Source organism: Chelonia mydas, chromosome 8 (assembly GCF_015237465.2).
Source record: "Chelonia mydas isolate rCheMyd1 chromosome 8, rCheMyd1.pri.v2, whole genome shotgun sequence".
NCBI lineage: Eukaryota > Metazoa > Chordata > Testudines > Cheloniidae > Chelonia > Chelonia mydas.
Window position 1 is genome coordinate 3,544,146 of NC_057854.1, and position 17,158 is coordinate 3,561,303.

A 17,158-nucleotide genomic window follows, 5' to 3' on the forward strand; every position below is an offset into this window, starting at 1 on the left:
TACCCACTTCCAGCCAACAGAGGGCACAGAAATCGTAACATCTGCGTCCCTCCAGTGGGGTGTATGACACCAAGTGATTGGTACAGCATGCAGCTTTTCGGCTGGAAACCCTCTAGGCTGTTCCTGTCAATGGGGTGGCCCCTCCAATCACACATATTTTCCTGCATTCTTATATAGTGGCAGCCTCTGTCCTACTGAGGTCAATGGCCATTTTCCCGGTGTCTTGCGTGGCAGCGGATCAGAGCCAGGATCGTTACTGGCTATAGTGAATTCAAGTTGGATGTTGCCAACCCAACCAAGAACTCCAGGCTTTGGCAGACAAATTCCAAGTGGCGTTGCAATTTCTCAGCCCATCACTCACCTGTCTGCTTCACAGCTCCAATTGTATTTCAAATCCGCTGCCTGAGAGCAGGTACAATATGCTTCTGATCCGCTCAATAAATCTGTTTTTCTGTAATTCTGAGGTGTCACGGTACATTACATGCCACTGTGTAACCCATGGTAAGACCTCTCACATGACACTGGGAGAGAGGTGCAAAGACGGTAGGATAAAAATGAACCAAAACTGGGGGGAGGCATGGGGGGGAGCAGCACTGAGAGTGACCTTCTGAAATCCAGTCTGCCAAATGGGGAGATTTACATCCCCTTTCTGATTCAGATACACAGGAGTTATTCCGTATCTTCAACTGTCTAGCGCATGCAGTCACTGAGATGTAAGGGCCAAATTACCAGCTGGTATCAATTGGTGTAACTCCATTGAAGTCCATAGTCAGGATCTTCAATGGAGCCATGGTCATTTACACCAGCTGAGGCTCTGACCCTAACTATTTCTAAAGAAGTTCTTCCTTAGAAAGAAGCTGATCCTATTCCAAGCTGTGGTGCCTACCGCAAGATGGCTCACGTACGTTTGAGGCTAAACATTTTACAGGCATGTGCTTTGTGTAGCCCATGCAGCTTCTCATAGTGCGTTGGCATTTAATCGTGGGCTGGGTGTGACTTGGCATGACTCTATTGACATCAATGGAGTATTGTCAGTTTACACTTGGTAAAAATTTTGCCCACTCCATTTTTGGTACAGACTGATTGAATGTTCAGTGCTATAGTCTGACCGTAATGCCAATGTGAGTTTGGATTCATTCTGTATGCACGAAAATTAGTTTCTGAATTCTGTGCTTAGCTTTACAGGAGGGGTGGGTTTGTTTTTTTAAGTGAAAACTGACAGGTATTAAGTGTTTCCTTCTTTAAGCAAAATCCCCCTGGGAGATTGCAAATGATCTCCTCTCGCCAGGAAAGCTTTCCATTAAGCAGGACTTAAGGGCAACAGGCAGCTTCAAGCTTCAAGACTAAACCTCTGCAATTGCTCAGCCGCCATGCAGGGGGGTAAGTCTGCGTCGCTGCAAAGCAGAACTAACATCAGACCCCGCTCCCCAGAACTGGCTGAGCTGCAGGGAGGGTGTCTCACTGGGCAGGTTACCAGCTCTGTGAGAAACGTTGCCAAAATAAAAAATACCCTGACACGGCATGCAGGGGAAGCTAGGATCCCCAGGCTTTAGTGTCTACTTTTGGGGTTCACATTCAACCTGGTGATCAGACATAGTTTCCAACCAATGGGCATTTGGCTTATGTGCATCCGGTAGCTGGCTGTGGGCCATTTCCTAGTGTGTGGGTCTGGACTGACCTTTCACCCCTACATGGGGTCCCCTCTAGGTCAGGAGTGAGGGGCAATATGTGAAGATGCTGGTACTCTCCTCTCCTTGCGCCGTACCCTTCCCTGTGGGTAAAGAGAGGTCTTTGTTTTCCCTTGTCGATTGGTCACCTTTCGCCAGTGCCGCTTTCCCTGTAGAAAGCGAAGGAGCAATATCATTGAATGCAAATTGCACTGCTGAATTATCCGCATAATTACATTCAGATCAGATAGAATTGTTTTCTAGAGTCCGTTTAACTTCACAGCTGCCTGTCAGCAAAAGCAAATGTCTGCAATACATATGGCTGATATGCCATTTTAGAGTTTGGGCAGATCGAACAGGGGGGTGGAGGAAATTTGACCTATGGAAATGTTATATGAAGAGGCTCCTAGCAAGTTGCCTTTTTATTCTGCTTGGATACAGTTTCAGCAAGACACTGTTGAAATCAAAAGCACCACAGTGTATGTATAATTTTCAGCTCACTGTCTGTTGCCCAAATGATGGTCCAGTCTGGGTGACTCACTCTTCAGCTAATTAGTTTTTATGCACTGAAAAAAAAAAGTCACTTTAAGATGAGGTTAGGGTCACTTTATACAGCTCTGCAACGTTAGCTGCATTTAACAGATCATAAATGTTGTTTAATTGCAAATAAATCATTATAACCTATTGAATGCCTTTTTTATCTCAAATAGCCTGCCTGTCGTCCTATAATCCTACCAATGCTTATCTGAAAGCCCTCCTTGCAGTCCCTAATCGAAGCAGGGCGGTAAATACTTTTATGCGTGTGGCAGCACAGTGAGGGACTCAGAGCGTATTCCTCTAGTTAACCATGCTCACAACAAGACTTTCCCCTCTGCCCCCAGCTGGGCTGTTTCCCCAGGGATTCAGATTCTCCGAAACACGGAGTGGAAAGCGTGTGAGTGGCAGAAGGCTACTGCCCTCTGCACAAGCAGCTCATCTTAGAGAGCGCCACACAGAGCGGGCTTTGTCAGTTGCACCGAGCTAGCATCCCTGCATGCAAACACCTAGAGGAAAAGGCTGTTTCTGATCTTTCAGGAGTGCACCTTTATGTTTAGCCCACTCTTGCTTTTCAACCCAGATGGTCCTTATTTTTGTTCTGGTCCTAGGCCTGAACTGCAAAGACACTGAGACAGACCCAAACCCAACCTCCAGATCCAAACAAGCTTGAACGCTGGGAGAATTTGGATCCCAGCTTTGCAGCTCAGGCTCTGGTTGACATTGGGTCTTTTACAGTAAGTTGGCTTCTCGCTCCTATAAACATTGGAGGGGAAATTCAGAGGTGGGCCCAGGCCCAGCTCATATGGACCTCAGTGAGAGCAGCATATACTGAAACTGCGGCTGAACTGGGGTTAAACTCTCTCTAGCTCTGCTCATGTGTGTCTTCCCCCAGTGGCTGTGGGCTCAGCCAGACATTCACTTACCCTGCTAGGCCCCACCCCTTGCGTCATACAAGGGAGGGGCTAGGGCAGCTTGATTGACGTATGGGGGAGGGGGTTCATTCTGCACTTTTGCTTCTGGATTTCATATTGGACTTTCCCTTGGAAGCCAATTTATAGAGAGCTCACAATCTAAATAAGGGAAGTAGTGCCCTCAGGTGGGGGGAGCAGGGGGAATGGAAGTCTGGAAAACATTTTTCTTTTAAAGCTATTAAAAAGTCCTTAATACTTGTACTTCTCCACACCCAAGGACTCGAGGGCTAGTAAAGGAGTGTTTCTCCAATGAAAGGGATACTAGGGAATGAAGGATTTGTAGCGAAATCATTCCAGCTTTGCAAGGTCATGGATGTGGCCAATGTCAATGGCCATACCTCACGGCTTTAGCAATAGGAAATGGTGCCAAACCAAATTAAGACACTTGTTAGATGTCATAGAGGCCTTTATCTGTACACGGAAATAGTCAGCCAGTAAGAAGGGCCGTTAATCATTGCTGAAAGCAGGTGGCCATGTCCCAAATACATGCTGCCTTTCTCGCTCCTGAGACTAATGTGCCCCACCAGCTCTCACCCTGTCTTAATTTTATTTTACATTCTCCCATGATACGAGATGCACATGCATATAAATCTGCAGTGTCCTTGGCCTGCACCTGCCAAAAAACATAAAGCTCTCTTGATAGGGACGCTTTGCCTAACGCAGGAATCTTACTGGCTGAACTGCACGACTCAGATGGAGGGTGCTGTGGGGTTTGGAGGTTGCCAGATAAAGCAGGGGGAGCAAAAAGCAACATTTTTCTAAATTGGTTATCCTCACTCTCTCATTCGCTGCCTGCTATATCCTTCAGCAGCTCTGATCCACTAAGAAGCATGTTAAATAAGAGTGTGAATTTCCTGTGGGAGATTTCATATAGGGAGCTATCTGGCATCTCATATAGGGGGAATCTGATCTAGAAGCACTGAAGTCAAAGGGAATTTTTCCACTGCCTTTACTGGGAGTAGGCATAGAGTGGTAGTCAGGAATAGCACGGTTAAAAATGTTCATTTCCTTACTGCTTTTGGACACTTTTCGGTGTCAATGAAAAGGATCACTTTGTTTTAACAACTGAAGTTCAACAGCAAATGAGCTCAACAGGAGTTGGTTTAAAAAAAAAATGGAAAAACAATTGTGCATAAAATTTTAGAACTTTGAAACTGTTTCTATTCTCGCAGGGTTTGGCATGGTCCCACTTTTGGTTTTTTGTGACCTTTTCAAAAAGAATGGTATGCAAATGTTTTTAATTGGCCCCCTTTTCATCTTTCCCCATAGTTATTTTTTAAAAAAACTCAATTTTTCATAATTTATCTAGGAGGAAAAAAAGGAGAAAACTCAGAAATTATTTAAACATAATATATAAAACATTAAATGTGAAAAGTGACCATTTTCTGTGGAAAAAATTTGATTTTGGGCAAAGTCAGGGTTTTTTTTTTGAGCAAACAGCCCCCTTTGCATTGAAGAAATGTTGATGTGCCATAGGCTCTACTAAATAGTAATTATCATAAGATATTGGATCATGTTGAGGTTTCAGGTTGAGGTGGCCTGTAGCTTCCCATCCCATCAGAGAGAGAGATGGGCAGGGGACTCTCTGCAAAGATCCCCTTTCATATCCCCTCCACCCAACCCCTTGTGGTGGGGCAGGGTTTCCCTTCCTCTGGAAAAGGCCTCACCCCCAGAACTGGTCACTTACTTTCCCAGCACTCGTGGAGAGACGTGGGGAGGGAGGTCTGTGGAAAAAAATCACATAGCCCCAGGCTGGAATTTGAAGGAGTTAAAATAGACTTTTCCTTTTACTGGGCGGACAGTTCAAGGGGAAATAATAGGGGGAAAAACAACTGAGCAAAAGAGAGAGCCACTATCCAGGCAAGAGTGTTCGACAGGCCAACCACGGGATTTTGTGTGGCAAAATATGTTTATTTGTTGGGGCTGGGGACAAAAATCTGTAAATACATTGATCTAAAATTTTGGCTGGACTACTTCCTGACTTCTTGGAAGGGGAAGATTGTGGATAAAGGTTTCAGCTTTGGCCTAACTCTGCTCCTATGCAAATCAATACTAAAACTCCCACTTACTTCCATGGCAGCAGAGTTAGGCCACCGCTGAGCCTACCCTCAACTGACGAAGTTGCTGACAACTTTTCCTTAGTTCTTGAGCCACTGCAGGGCCTGATTGTGTGGCTTTTTTCACCCAGTCTCCTGTTTACACCAGTGGAGGTTGGCCTGATTAAGAGCTGCAGGACTGGGACTTGAATTTCTTTTGCTGGCAAGTGCTTTACTGTTTTATGAATCCTATTGTGTCTGGTGGACAATCAGATAGTGATATTCCCTGGTGTCATGCTGCCCTCTTTTGTCTAGTATCCAGAATATACTGCAGGAGTTACTCAAAATATGTTTGGTTTATTATTTAAAAAAAAAGTGGTTTATATTCCATGAGGCATTTTACTGTCACTGAAGCGGTGATAGACTCTTTCAGCTAGTATGGCACTGTAACAACTGCATCGAACAATGCTACAGTTAGGGGTGAAATTCACCCCTTTGCTGAGGGCTGCAAAACTTCCTGTTTGCCCCGGATTAATTTGCTATGTTGATTTTTCAATGGGAGCAGGAGCAGGTCCACTGACTTCAGTGCAAGTTGTGGGCACTCTGCACCTAGCAGGACTGGGCCTGAGGCACTCAGCCTATCAGATCTTCCTCGCATATGTCATTCCTATGAAGTCACTGGGAGCACAGTCTTGAGTCAAAATGAACCTAGAAATTACTCCTTTGCCAACTTGCTGAAAATTCTAAGCTGAGGGCAAGACTTGTAGCTGCAGCTGCTGAAGTGGAAAAATCAACTCAACCACTGTTAACTAAAGACAGAGCATGAACGGGAGTAGGGAATGCCACTGACAGAAGCCTGCAGAAGCCAATACAATGTGGTTAATAAACTGCAATAGCTTGTGAATTTTGGACATCCGGAGGCTGGGTTGAATTCTAGCTATTGGTTTGGATCACGAACACCAATCAATCCTTTCGTTTAATTGTGAAATTTACTGAAAACAAATTCACATTTAAAATGCAATCCCAAGCAGGACGACTTCTCTCACAAGTGTTTGCCTGGAATGGAGTCACCCATGAACAACTGATTAATTAGCCATTCAACATGACAGGCTGGATCGTTAAAACTGTTGGATGAGTCCATCATTTCTCTATGACCAGGCTCAGAAGTGACTGGGGAAAGCTCAGGCAATTTCTCACAACATGTAAGATCCCTAGAGTAGGAGAAGTTATTTCTCATAGCCCCAAAAAAGGGGATGTTCAGGGGAGGGGGAGGGAAAGCACATTCAAAAGGAATATTTTTTTCAAATAATGCATAGTTGGCATGTGGAATAGGTTGCCACATGATACAATTAGCAAGACTCAAAAAAGGATTGAACATTTGTATTGATAACCAGAACATCCAGACTTTTATAATAGTAATGACTTAAAGACACCAAGAGTTTTAGAAGGAAGATAAACTCTCCTGCTTCAGGTCATAAGCCAAGCCTAGATAAAGGGGGTCAGGAGGAAACTTTCTCTGGAGGCAGGTTTTCCCATAACTACCTATTGCAATTTTTAACTTCCTCTGATGCATTTGGTGTTGGCCACTATCAGAGACAGGATATTGGAGGTGATGGACCACTGGTCTCATCCTGTTTGGCAAACCCTAGGTACCTATAAAAGTTTAAGCTCACTAGTAACATGCCCCCACCCACTCTCCCCCAGCAAAAAAAAGAACATTTCTTCCCTTCTTAACAATCATTATTTTATTAATATATTTTACAAGTTCGCAGTTGAAATCATTTAAATACAAATCTTTTTTATACAGAAAGTGTAATAAAGTTAAAATAGTTCCTTGTGTAATTCATAGCATTATTGCAATGCTTACAAAATTTTGCATAGACTGTGCAAGGATTGATGTTATTTGATAAAAAAAAAGCTTTATATTTTCTCACACAACCACACACATACATGAATTAAAAAAAAAGTGCCAAACAAATATGAATTTCTTAATGATAACCGTGATAACAGTTTACACTCATTTTGTCATGTTTACACTATCAAGGTCATTGGGACAGAGGTCAGAGAAAGCATTTTACTACCACAGATGGAAACCTGCTATAGCATATCAATATGCTCTCTGATGACGTAGATGAATGGGGTTTTGACGGTATAAATATCATTGCTTAAACTGGCAGAGGCTATGTCCTGCAGTCAGTTCTCCCTATGAAAAGCATTTTACTGGGTTAACATAAACAATTTTATGGGCTGTCAAACACTAGAATTTGGACGAGGCAAGTTATTAAAATAAAGGGTGGGCAAGGTCAGAAAAAACGACTACAAATAAAAATACGCATCTGAACTAGAACATTGGATCCAAGCCTCCTGCAGAGGTGACTAGACTTCTACAGACTTCTACTTCTATAGACCTCAAACTTCTACAGACTCCAGATATGGATCCATATCTGGATCTGATCGCTGGAGACCGGTGGCTGCTCTTTTTATGCCTTCTGAGTCATAGATTCATTCCGTTGTTAGTAAATGAATTAATCCTCCTTTATAGCGTTGAGTAGCGTAGGATCTCTTGAGTAGCCCCAGAGACGTGAATGGAATCGATAGTTCACTGGACAACGCCCAAAATCAGTGCAACTGCTCATGTGAGTAAGAGCTCTTCACAGTAAATGCTGCAGAACTGGCCCTAAATCCAGTTCTTACTATAGTCAGCACTGCGGAGCCAAAATAGAGCCGAAGATCAAGCTGTATCCTTCCCTGCCTCATACATTATTTACCCAATTGCCAGCTAAACTCTGATTGCTGGTGGTAAGGTGGAAAGCAGAATGAACTTGTCTTGATTTTCAGGTATGGGGTTGAGGCAGCAGTTGCGAGGACAGCTTGCCATTGTTCCTTAATTGGCCCAACCTGCTAGTGGGGACTCACTGATGGAGAAGGAATAGAGGCTGCCATTCAGCCACTTTGGTTTAATCTGATTTTCTTTTTTCATTTCCACACGTCGATTAGCAGGCTGTAGTTTAGAGCAGGTGGCAAAAATCTCCTTTTCAACATCCTCAAAGGTGACCGGCTTTCTGGGCCAGATCCTCAGCTGGTGTAAATCAGCACAGCTCTGAAGTAATGGTGGAAGGTGGCATTAGCGCCAGCTGAGAATCTGACCCTCTGCAAGGGGCAGGACTTCGTAAACCGCTACCAAGCTACAATCTAGTCACCCGATATCACCCTCGCTCTTATTTCCACCTCAGGCTGCTCGTCCAGCTAGCTCATGATGAGTCAAGTAAAAAATCCCCAAACTTCACAGGGTTCATGTTCTGAGGTGAGTATATGAAACATTTCATCTTTCCTTATTCCTGAGCTTTCTGCACTTTTCTGTGTGTCCAAACAGACATTTAATTAGAGCAGAAAGCAGAGTTAGTTTTAAGAATGGGCCCTGTTGGGCCTTCTGGCATTAATACAGATGCTTGAGGGGTGCAAGATGGCTAGCAAGACTAGGGTATAGTATTTCTTGTTGCTATTTATACCACTTAGGCTGTGTATACATAGAATCTGTAATATAGAATTACAGGGTTAGAAGGGACCGCAAGGGTCATCTAGTCTAATCCCCATTACCAACATCATTAATACTGCCCCAAAGTCAAATTATTATAATAATAGTGTCCATATCTGGGTCCTCTTCAGTTCTAGATAAGGATGATTAGCAGGCGTGTCCACTCTCTTTCAAAATAAGATGCTAATTTCCCTACTCTGTAGGCACTATTGTATAAGAAATCTAGTTAAAACGTTTAGGAGAGAAAAATATCGGTAGCTAACAAGGTGTGGGTGGCACCAGAAGGGCAACATTTGATTTTTCAGTTCCTGTAATCCAATCATACATAAAAATGGGACCACCCATAAATAATTGGTTTCCTTACTCTCCAGTTCAAGCCTACTTCAAGGGTTCCATTATGAGAGATCTTTTAAAGGAACACAGAAATCACATTGCTTTAGAAAGTGATAAGCAGGCTTCAAAATGCTTGCTTTCTTATCAGTGGTTAAGCCTTTTGAGGTGCGGGGAGGGAAATGCAAGAGCACAAAGGAATTTTAAATTCTTGTTACAAGCAAAGATGCACGTGAGACATGATTTGCGGTGGGCTTATTACTATGATGGCTAATGTATTGGAAAGTTTCACCATTTCTGTTCCAGGAGAACCTGATGAAAGGTCCCAAAGTGCCTTTTTAAAAATCTCTCTGATAAAGGACCTGTTTTCTAAGGCAGCATGTCTCTATCCTAAGTATTTGGGAGCAGGGCACAATGCAAATTTAATATATTTTTTTGCACAAATCTCTCCTTCCGATGCCCTTTCGAAAAGGGATGAGATGCTTCAGAGGAAATCCCAGACTCCTCTGAATAGGTAGCATGATGCTATCAACGTACTAGAAGGCTTGTGACAGAAAATCGTAGGTATTGGATGACTCTGAGTGGCAACAATAAGATGTGACATTTCCTGAAAGTGACAATGATGCTGACTTTCACACAGGAATTACACCTGTAGCAAAATTAATTTTTTCAGAGGCTCGTACTTCTAGTTTAAAGTGAGGTGCTTGGGAAATCTCAGTAGAATTATGATTGAGGATTTCCCCCCCTTCTCTGTGGATATATAGTGCTGGAACTTTAAATATCCACTTTTCCTGCAAAAAAACCCCCAAAGCAAAAACGTGGCTTTTTTTCTTTTTGGAAAAGACTCAATAGAATGCAATTTGCATATTAGGAAATTATTAGCTTTAGAAAGCTTCAGGGCTGTATATATATCACCACATGCTTTTCAAATATGACAATGTTTGTTTAAATACCAGATAGTCCTTCTATTTTTCTAACCCAATCCCAAACCATTGTGTTTAATGTGGATGGAAATTTGTTCTCCTCGTTAAACAAACTCCCCAATGTTCTGACAAGAATGGGTCAGACAAACAGCCTTTAAATGGGATAAGTGGCACTGTCCAAACACAGATTGAATATAATCACAATCAGATCCATCCCAAATTTGTTGTTAATTTAAAGGTAATAGTGTAAACAGACAAAAGAGAATCACTTTATCAATATCACTAAGGAGATATCTATTAACATGCTTTCCCCCTGCTCACTTCATCGCTGTCTTGATAGACCAATCTATGGTACCAGTGCCAAGCCAATTTCTAACCCTCCCCATGTCTCAACCATAAGCTCTGTTAGGTCAGCTGTGAAAACAATGAGTCCTACCTAGATGGGTTTCTACAGAAGCATAGAGTGCAGAGAAGAAGGAAGGACTGAGTTTGAATCACACATCAATAGCGCTTTCTGCCTGCTTAAATATTCAGTGGTAATTGTTTAGAGATGGGCAGGGGGGGAAGTAGGGAGGGAAATTAAGACTTAAAAATGTTCTGTTTTGCAAAATTTAAAATATTTTGAAATTTCCAGATTTGAAAATTTCCAACCCACTGGTTGAAAATGCTTCACAAATCTATTACCAGCTTTTTTCCCCATTTGTTTTTTGAATAATAAAATTTCAAACTTAAAAAAAAGCCAACAAAATTACCAAAAAGTAGTCCAACAGTAATTCTGCTTAACTGTATGGGTGTTAAAGATTGAGCAGTCACGGCGTAGTTACTCTTCTACACTGCAGGTGCAATTAGGTGTTCGTAGGTCCAACTTTCCGATGGCCTTTCGGCAGCAAGCCAAACACTTGCGACGGCCATCACTGAAGCACAAGCTTAGGGCTATAGGGCTCTCCTTGATCTGCACAGGTAAGTCTCACTGGCACTGTCGGAGTTCCACACACATCAAGGCAAGAACGCACATGAGCAGCTAACAACATTTAGCTTATTTATCCCTCCCCAAACAGAAATGTTACGATAGTAACAACCTGCTTCGATACTGCATTTTTTCTTCTTTCAGTTTTTAGACCACTCTTTGCCTTTTGTACACAGCACAGAATCTTACACTTACTTTCTTTCCCCTATTAACTGAATTTTAGTTTTCCTTGTTGTTCTCGTCTAGTGCCCAGAAGCTATGCAATGAACTCTGGGTTTCCTGCCCAGTTCCAATAAGCACTATTAAGTTAATAAGTGGGTGTGGGGCTGCCCTTCTAACAGTCTTTGGTCTGTCACTCACTCCCCTTTATAATAGGAAACTTAAAGCCATAACAACAAATATTAAAAAAAAAACCCCACCCCCAACCCCCCAATTCAAACAAAAGCCAATTCCACTTAAGAGCCCTGCACATTCAAGGAGTGCAACAATTACAGACCTGTTCATTCAGCTCTAGCATGGCTACGGGGCTCGAACAAACCGGACATCTTCCCAAGTGCCCCAGGAAGCTCCCTCTTTAACAATGGAGCAGTCTCAAAGACTGAGTGGAGGGTTAGCAGGGTTTAGATCTCATTTGGCTATGCCACATGTTGCAGGTGGTCATTTAAGTTCATAATTTTTATTTTTTGTATCATGTTTGTATTGGGAAAAAAATCTGATTGAAAACACGTGATTGAAGGAAACAAATGTAGACCACACTTGCGCTACTTTAACCTTTCTAAAAAGGGGAGTTCTAATATACAGCTTAGTAGTCCCTGGCTTTCCCTTTGCATGAGTTTCTTTACTGCTAAAGTCTCATTTGAACGCTCAGTGTAGTAATTATGCTGACTGCTGGATAATACATACGGCTGTTACTCTGAAACCTTTAAAAAAATGAAATTTGGAGAGTGGATGCAGATATATAATCAGTTTTAGGAACTCTGTTTTTGCTAATGTCAAAGTCTTTTTGCTTTTAAAGACCGCCCTGACGTACGTGTTATGGCAGGGAGTTCATACAGTAAATATGGGTAAGGTATTGTGTAAAGACAAGCACTAATAGTCATTTTCTCTACAAGCTTAGTAACGGTGGCATTTAAAGCAAATGTAGCATGTTACTGAAGCTCTAGTAAAGACAAGAGTTACAATATATAAAAGCATTTATCTTTAGCTTTCGTATTCATGGTTGCCTAAGGTATATTGACAATAACGCAGTCCCTTCATTAGCAAGTATTTTGAATGCACATAGCTTCAGTGCAGAATTATGTACAATTCTGAGTCCGGCCTCGATCCTGCAACAACTGACATCGATGGAAGTGTTCCCACTGACTTCAGTGGCCTAAATCTGAACCCAGAAAGACCCTGGGCTGGATCCTGCAGGCACTGAAGTCAATGGTATATATCCCAGAGACTTCAATAGAAGCTAGCTCCCTATCCCTCCCAGCCTGTCCTAAGTCGCGAGAGATAAAAGGAACCCTTATTTGAGATAAATACCAGCCCCTCATGGGCAAATGATGACAACTGAACCAAATTGTGGGTCCGATTCATAAAGAAATATATCAGTTTGTTGGCTGGCAATTTTCTTTTAACTTCTGTGGACAGTTTGTATGTATGAAATTGAAACTAAGCAAGTCTTGAGTAGAGACCTATTAGGACATGAGAGGGCTATGGGCAGAAACAATCTTATACAGTGAAAATAATTATTCAAAGAAATATGCAAACTAAACCTATCACATGGCACATACTGTTGTATGGTCAACAACTGCGGCACTGACTAGATCTCCATTTACTAAAGTACCACCGGCCACAGTGTACTGTTGTCTCCTAACAACAACCAGTGGGCACCCTCAGAGTTTTGTGTTGTGTAACATTCCTTCCCTTTTTAAGGAAAGACTTTCACTGTTCTCAAGCAAACAATAATCCCACAGGGGAGTGGGAAGGGGATCCTTTTCTAGGAGATGAATAGAGGGAAGAAATGAAATAGATGGTTTTGTGTGACCTGTCTTCCCATCAGACTGAAATGGTAAAATTTAAGTCACTGCACAAGGGTTCTTTTAATCATGTGACTCCCATTAATACAGGAGCTGCTTGGCAACATACCTATGCTAAAAATGACCCCCTCCCATGTACTGTACCTTGCACGAAGGTGCTTTATATCACAGACATACTATCCTCATTGGGCAGGGATGCTTTAGTTCAGTATGTCACATTTAAGGGTGTTAACCCTACTTCAATCTTTGCCAAGCAAAGTGATTGCTCCTCAGAAGCTGCAGGAACTTACACACACTGTTTAGTGAAGACCTTGTCTCTAACTGGGTGAAACTGGCTACTGTGCAGGGGGACAACATAAGGTCTAGGATACCACGTAAGTGCTAATGTGAGGATTTAAGTGGAAGTTAAGAGGTGCGTAAGTCTGCACACGGGTGAATTTCACCTGTTAGAGCAACGTGATTTTTTTCTTTAACAGCATGTAATTTAACATTTTAAAAGCTAGAAATGCACTCTTTTCTTCGTATGCATAAAAAGCTGGGCTCTCCTAATCTATGCAAAACTAAGGTACTCTTTTTACCTGACAAAGGGGACCTGCACTAACAACAAGCTGTCATGGTGACAGGGACAGGTACTTAGGTCATCAGTTCAAATCCAGCTCAGACTGGTAAACGACAAAATGGCCTCAAGGCTCTCTCATAGCCTTTGGGAAATGAGCATGATGATCTCAGTTCAGTTTCCCATAGATAAGCATCTACCTCACTAGAACTATCACTGCACAGGGCAGTAAACCGTTAAGCAGGGAGGGCAAAGACTGAATGGAGGTAAAGACTGAGCTACCCTCCAACACCAGCGGTGGAACCTGCTAGGCCAGGTTGAGGAATATTGGCAGTACAGTACAGGAAACTACACACTACCCCAGCCCTTCCCGTGCCAGTTCTGGTGCTCTGCCTAGCACCTTTCACTAGCACTGGAATCAATCATTGGGGGAGAAAAGTGAAATAAAACCAGACCTTTGCACAATACACTCTTTCTGCAGCTCAAACTTCGTTAGAACCTTGTGTATCCTGGACAATTTTTTTTTATGAATCGGCCCTTGCATATGATATGAATTACTGTCCAATACAAAACAAAATGAGAAAAAAATACTACAGTAAATGTATTCCACTTGGAGCTATGAGTGGGACTTCAGCTATGGTCTGGAGGTAACATACATTGTCTTTTGTTATATTTAATATGGTAAAAAGGCTATACTCACTCCAGCGGCCCTCACAGCCTTTATGGATTTCACTTAAATCTGCTTCATGTTGCACCATCGGCTCCCATGACATCTGTTGACAGCCGCCACCCTCCCTTCCAACTGTCCCCCCACAAAATAAAGTCGTTTTAATAACAAGATAAATATGATGTGCTTCTCCTTGCTGAGTGCATTGACTTAAGGCATAGGCACAATTTCCCCTCTTTGAACAGAGATGGTATAGTCCTATGTCCCAATACAATTGTTATCCTGGGTGACCCTTTGCATTCATTAACAAATAGTTTGAACTTGATAATTAACCTAACCGTATCACTAAGAAAATTGTAGAACTAATCATTTTTAACCTCTGTCAAGTGTAACATTTTATGGGTGTCCTCAAGTGTGCTTTGTTAGCGAGCAAAACAACCAGAAGGACCAAAGGGGGATAGGTTTTTTTTCTAACAGTCTGATCCAAATTCCATGCAAGTCAATGGGAGTCTTTCTATTGACTTCAACCAGCTTTGGATTATGCCCTATACGCACATTTAAAAAATCCAGAAACCTGGCACTCTCGAGCCCTCCGCCCCCGCCCCCCCATACAAGTGACTCATGTAGAAATTGGCCAAACTGTCTCTAAACATTTTGTTTTTGTGATATCTAATCTTGAAAATTGTTTGGCGGAGATCAATGTACTTTCAGTATCACCAGAGGTATGGACAGGTTTGAGTATTTGTATAGGGGTAACGTTTTCAAAAGCGATGACCTAGCAACCCAGGTCTCATTGAAAGTTAACAGGATTTAGGGACTTTTGAAAAATTTACCCTGTATGTTTTTCAAAGGCTTCTTAAATGCCTGGGGGAGCCACTGATGGAGTTGAAATCCAGTAACTATGAGATCTTCACACTGCTCATGGTATTCCCATTTTTGGATAATGGAAACAGTGTGACAAGATCAGATCTTACATTTTTCCTTCCCTATAAATGCCTCATGGAGGGGAAAAAACCCCACTCATGAAAAACAGATTCAAATACTGAGTTATTTGGGTTCAAGTTCAGGATGACCCAGAGCCCAAAGCCTTACTTTTCTGTGACCTAATTTGGTCATCATCTTTATAAAACATTTTTTAAAAGTCCTGTTTCCTAATCAGCATCTCTGATATTTGCAATCTCCATAAAAAGTGAGTGACCTCAGACTGCCCTCCCTGTTTTATTTAAAAAAAAAAATCCCTGCAGAGAATTTGGATAATGCTTCTCTTTTGTGTGAGTTTCACTGTCTCTCAGATAGGTTCCGGCCAAATCTTACACGTTCTCAGCTTTGCAAGGGGTGGGTGTGTGTGAGAGAGAGAGAGAGGGAGGGAGGTGGTTTATTTTAAAAGCAGAATTACCCCAGACTCCTAGAGTGTAGGATTGAACGCTCTAGGGTGAACCAGAACACCTGATGGCTATGCAGACCTGGTATTTTTGTAACTGCAACAATTTTTATCTTTTTTTTAAATTAAAGAATTTTTTTGTTAACAGGGGATGTGATATTCACACAGTTAGTTTTCCTGTTGATGCAAAGTAACGTAATAAAATGTCAGCTACACAAACAGGGATCACTATTGTAAACCCCAGGAAAACAGAATTAGCCTTAATTTCATTTTTCTCCCAGAGACAGGGACCCCCCACATAAATGTCAAATTCCCTGATCATTTATACCTCTATCTGCCAAGGAGGACTAAAAGGGGCTCCCTTCAGAGCCCTTCACTGGATGAGTGTGTCACAGCTGAATGATGCATGCCATTCTCTACTTTCTCTGGGCCTGATCCAGTACCACTTAAGTCAATGGGAGTTTTGCCATTTACTCCAGTGAGAACAGGATTGGGGCCTATATTCCCTGCTTCCAAAGGCTAAGTGGTGGGAGACCAGCACTGGGAATCAAACCCAGTTTTCCTGGAGGGCAGTGTAGAGTCTCCCAATTAGGTTGCTCTACTTTAGATTAAAAATAGAGTGTCATTCAGTGACCGGCGTCTTGGAGTTCTCGAGGCCATTTGCTCTGCCTTGCTGGCCATTCTGTTGCCACTGATTTCAATGGTGCAAAAATTATCAGAGTTGTTCTCCTTTTGCATGATGCTAGGAGTACGTCAGTCCATGTACTTAATCAGACATTGTTTCCACTGCTATGAGGAGACGGTGAGTTATAAGGGAGGACCATTAGACTATATTAATACAGAAGGGTTCAGGGAGTAGTGAGTCCAATTTAACAGAATGTAATAGGGTCACCCTGGGATTCATTGTACTGAAACATCGTTTTACACAGAGGATATATATTTTTTTATATATATATATATATATTCACACGCGCGCACACACACACAAAAAAGTCTTTGATAGGCTTTCTGGGTTCTAGCAAAAATAGTTGGGAGCAGCTATCTGTGAGACCAGAACAGGGCCTTTGTGCTGCCTGCTGGGAACCGTCTCTCAAGAACAGATGCTTGTGTTTATCTGGCAGGTGGAGCTAGCTCCTGCCTGAGACAGGAATAACCTCCCGTTGGAACACACACACAGCTCGTAGATTTTTTGCCTGGATCCGGTAGAGGAGTGGGATGCTAGAGGCAATCTAGGCAGTTTGATATTTTCAGCATTCAGCGTAATCTGAAGTGGAGTGTGGGGAGAGAGACAGAGAGAGAATTAGTGATGAGTTGAAATCTTTAATTGCTAAATTAATAACTGTCATTGCAAAACGGAGATGCTAGCAATAGAATTTTTCATGCAAATGGGTCCAGGGGGGAAGCAGGGGCCGCTGTACTTACACATTTTTTTAAATAAATCTAGCTACCTTTAAAATGAAACATCATTTCAAAACGAGAAGTTGAAATGTTTCGTTTAGAAAATGTTGAAACAAAATGTTTCAGCTTTGTCAAAAAATATTTTCTCTTTTTTGGGATCAAAACT

General features: G+C 42.2%; 1 protein-coding gene across 4 annotated transcripts in view; it reads right to left on the minus strand.

Annotated features, from left to right (window-relative positions):
- Positions 1 to 6,941: 6,941 nt before the first annotated feature.
- Positions 6,942 to 17,158, minus strand: part of SGCD (sarcoglycan delta) — a 498,497-nt gene continuing 488,280 nt past the window's right edge. For all 4 annotated transcript variants that reach the window (XM_037906780.2, XM_037906781.1, XM_027820892.2 and 1 more), the window contains one exon: positions 6,942 to 16,858. In XM_037906780.2, the coding sequence (XP_037762708.1) occupies positions 16,685 to 16,858 (174 nt within the window). In that variant the 3' untranslated portion in view covers positions 6,942 to 16,684. The remainder of the gene's footprint in view (positions 16,859 to 17,158) is intronic.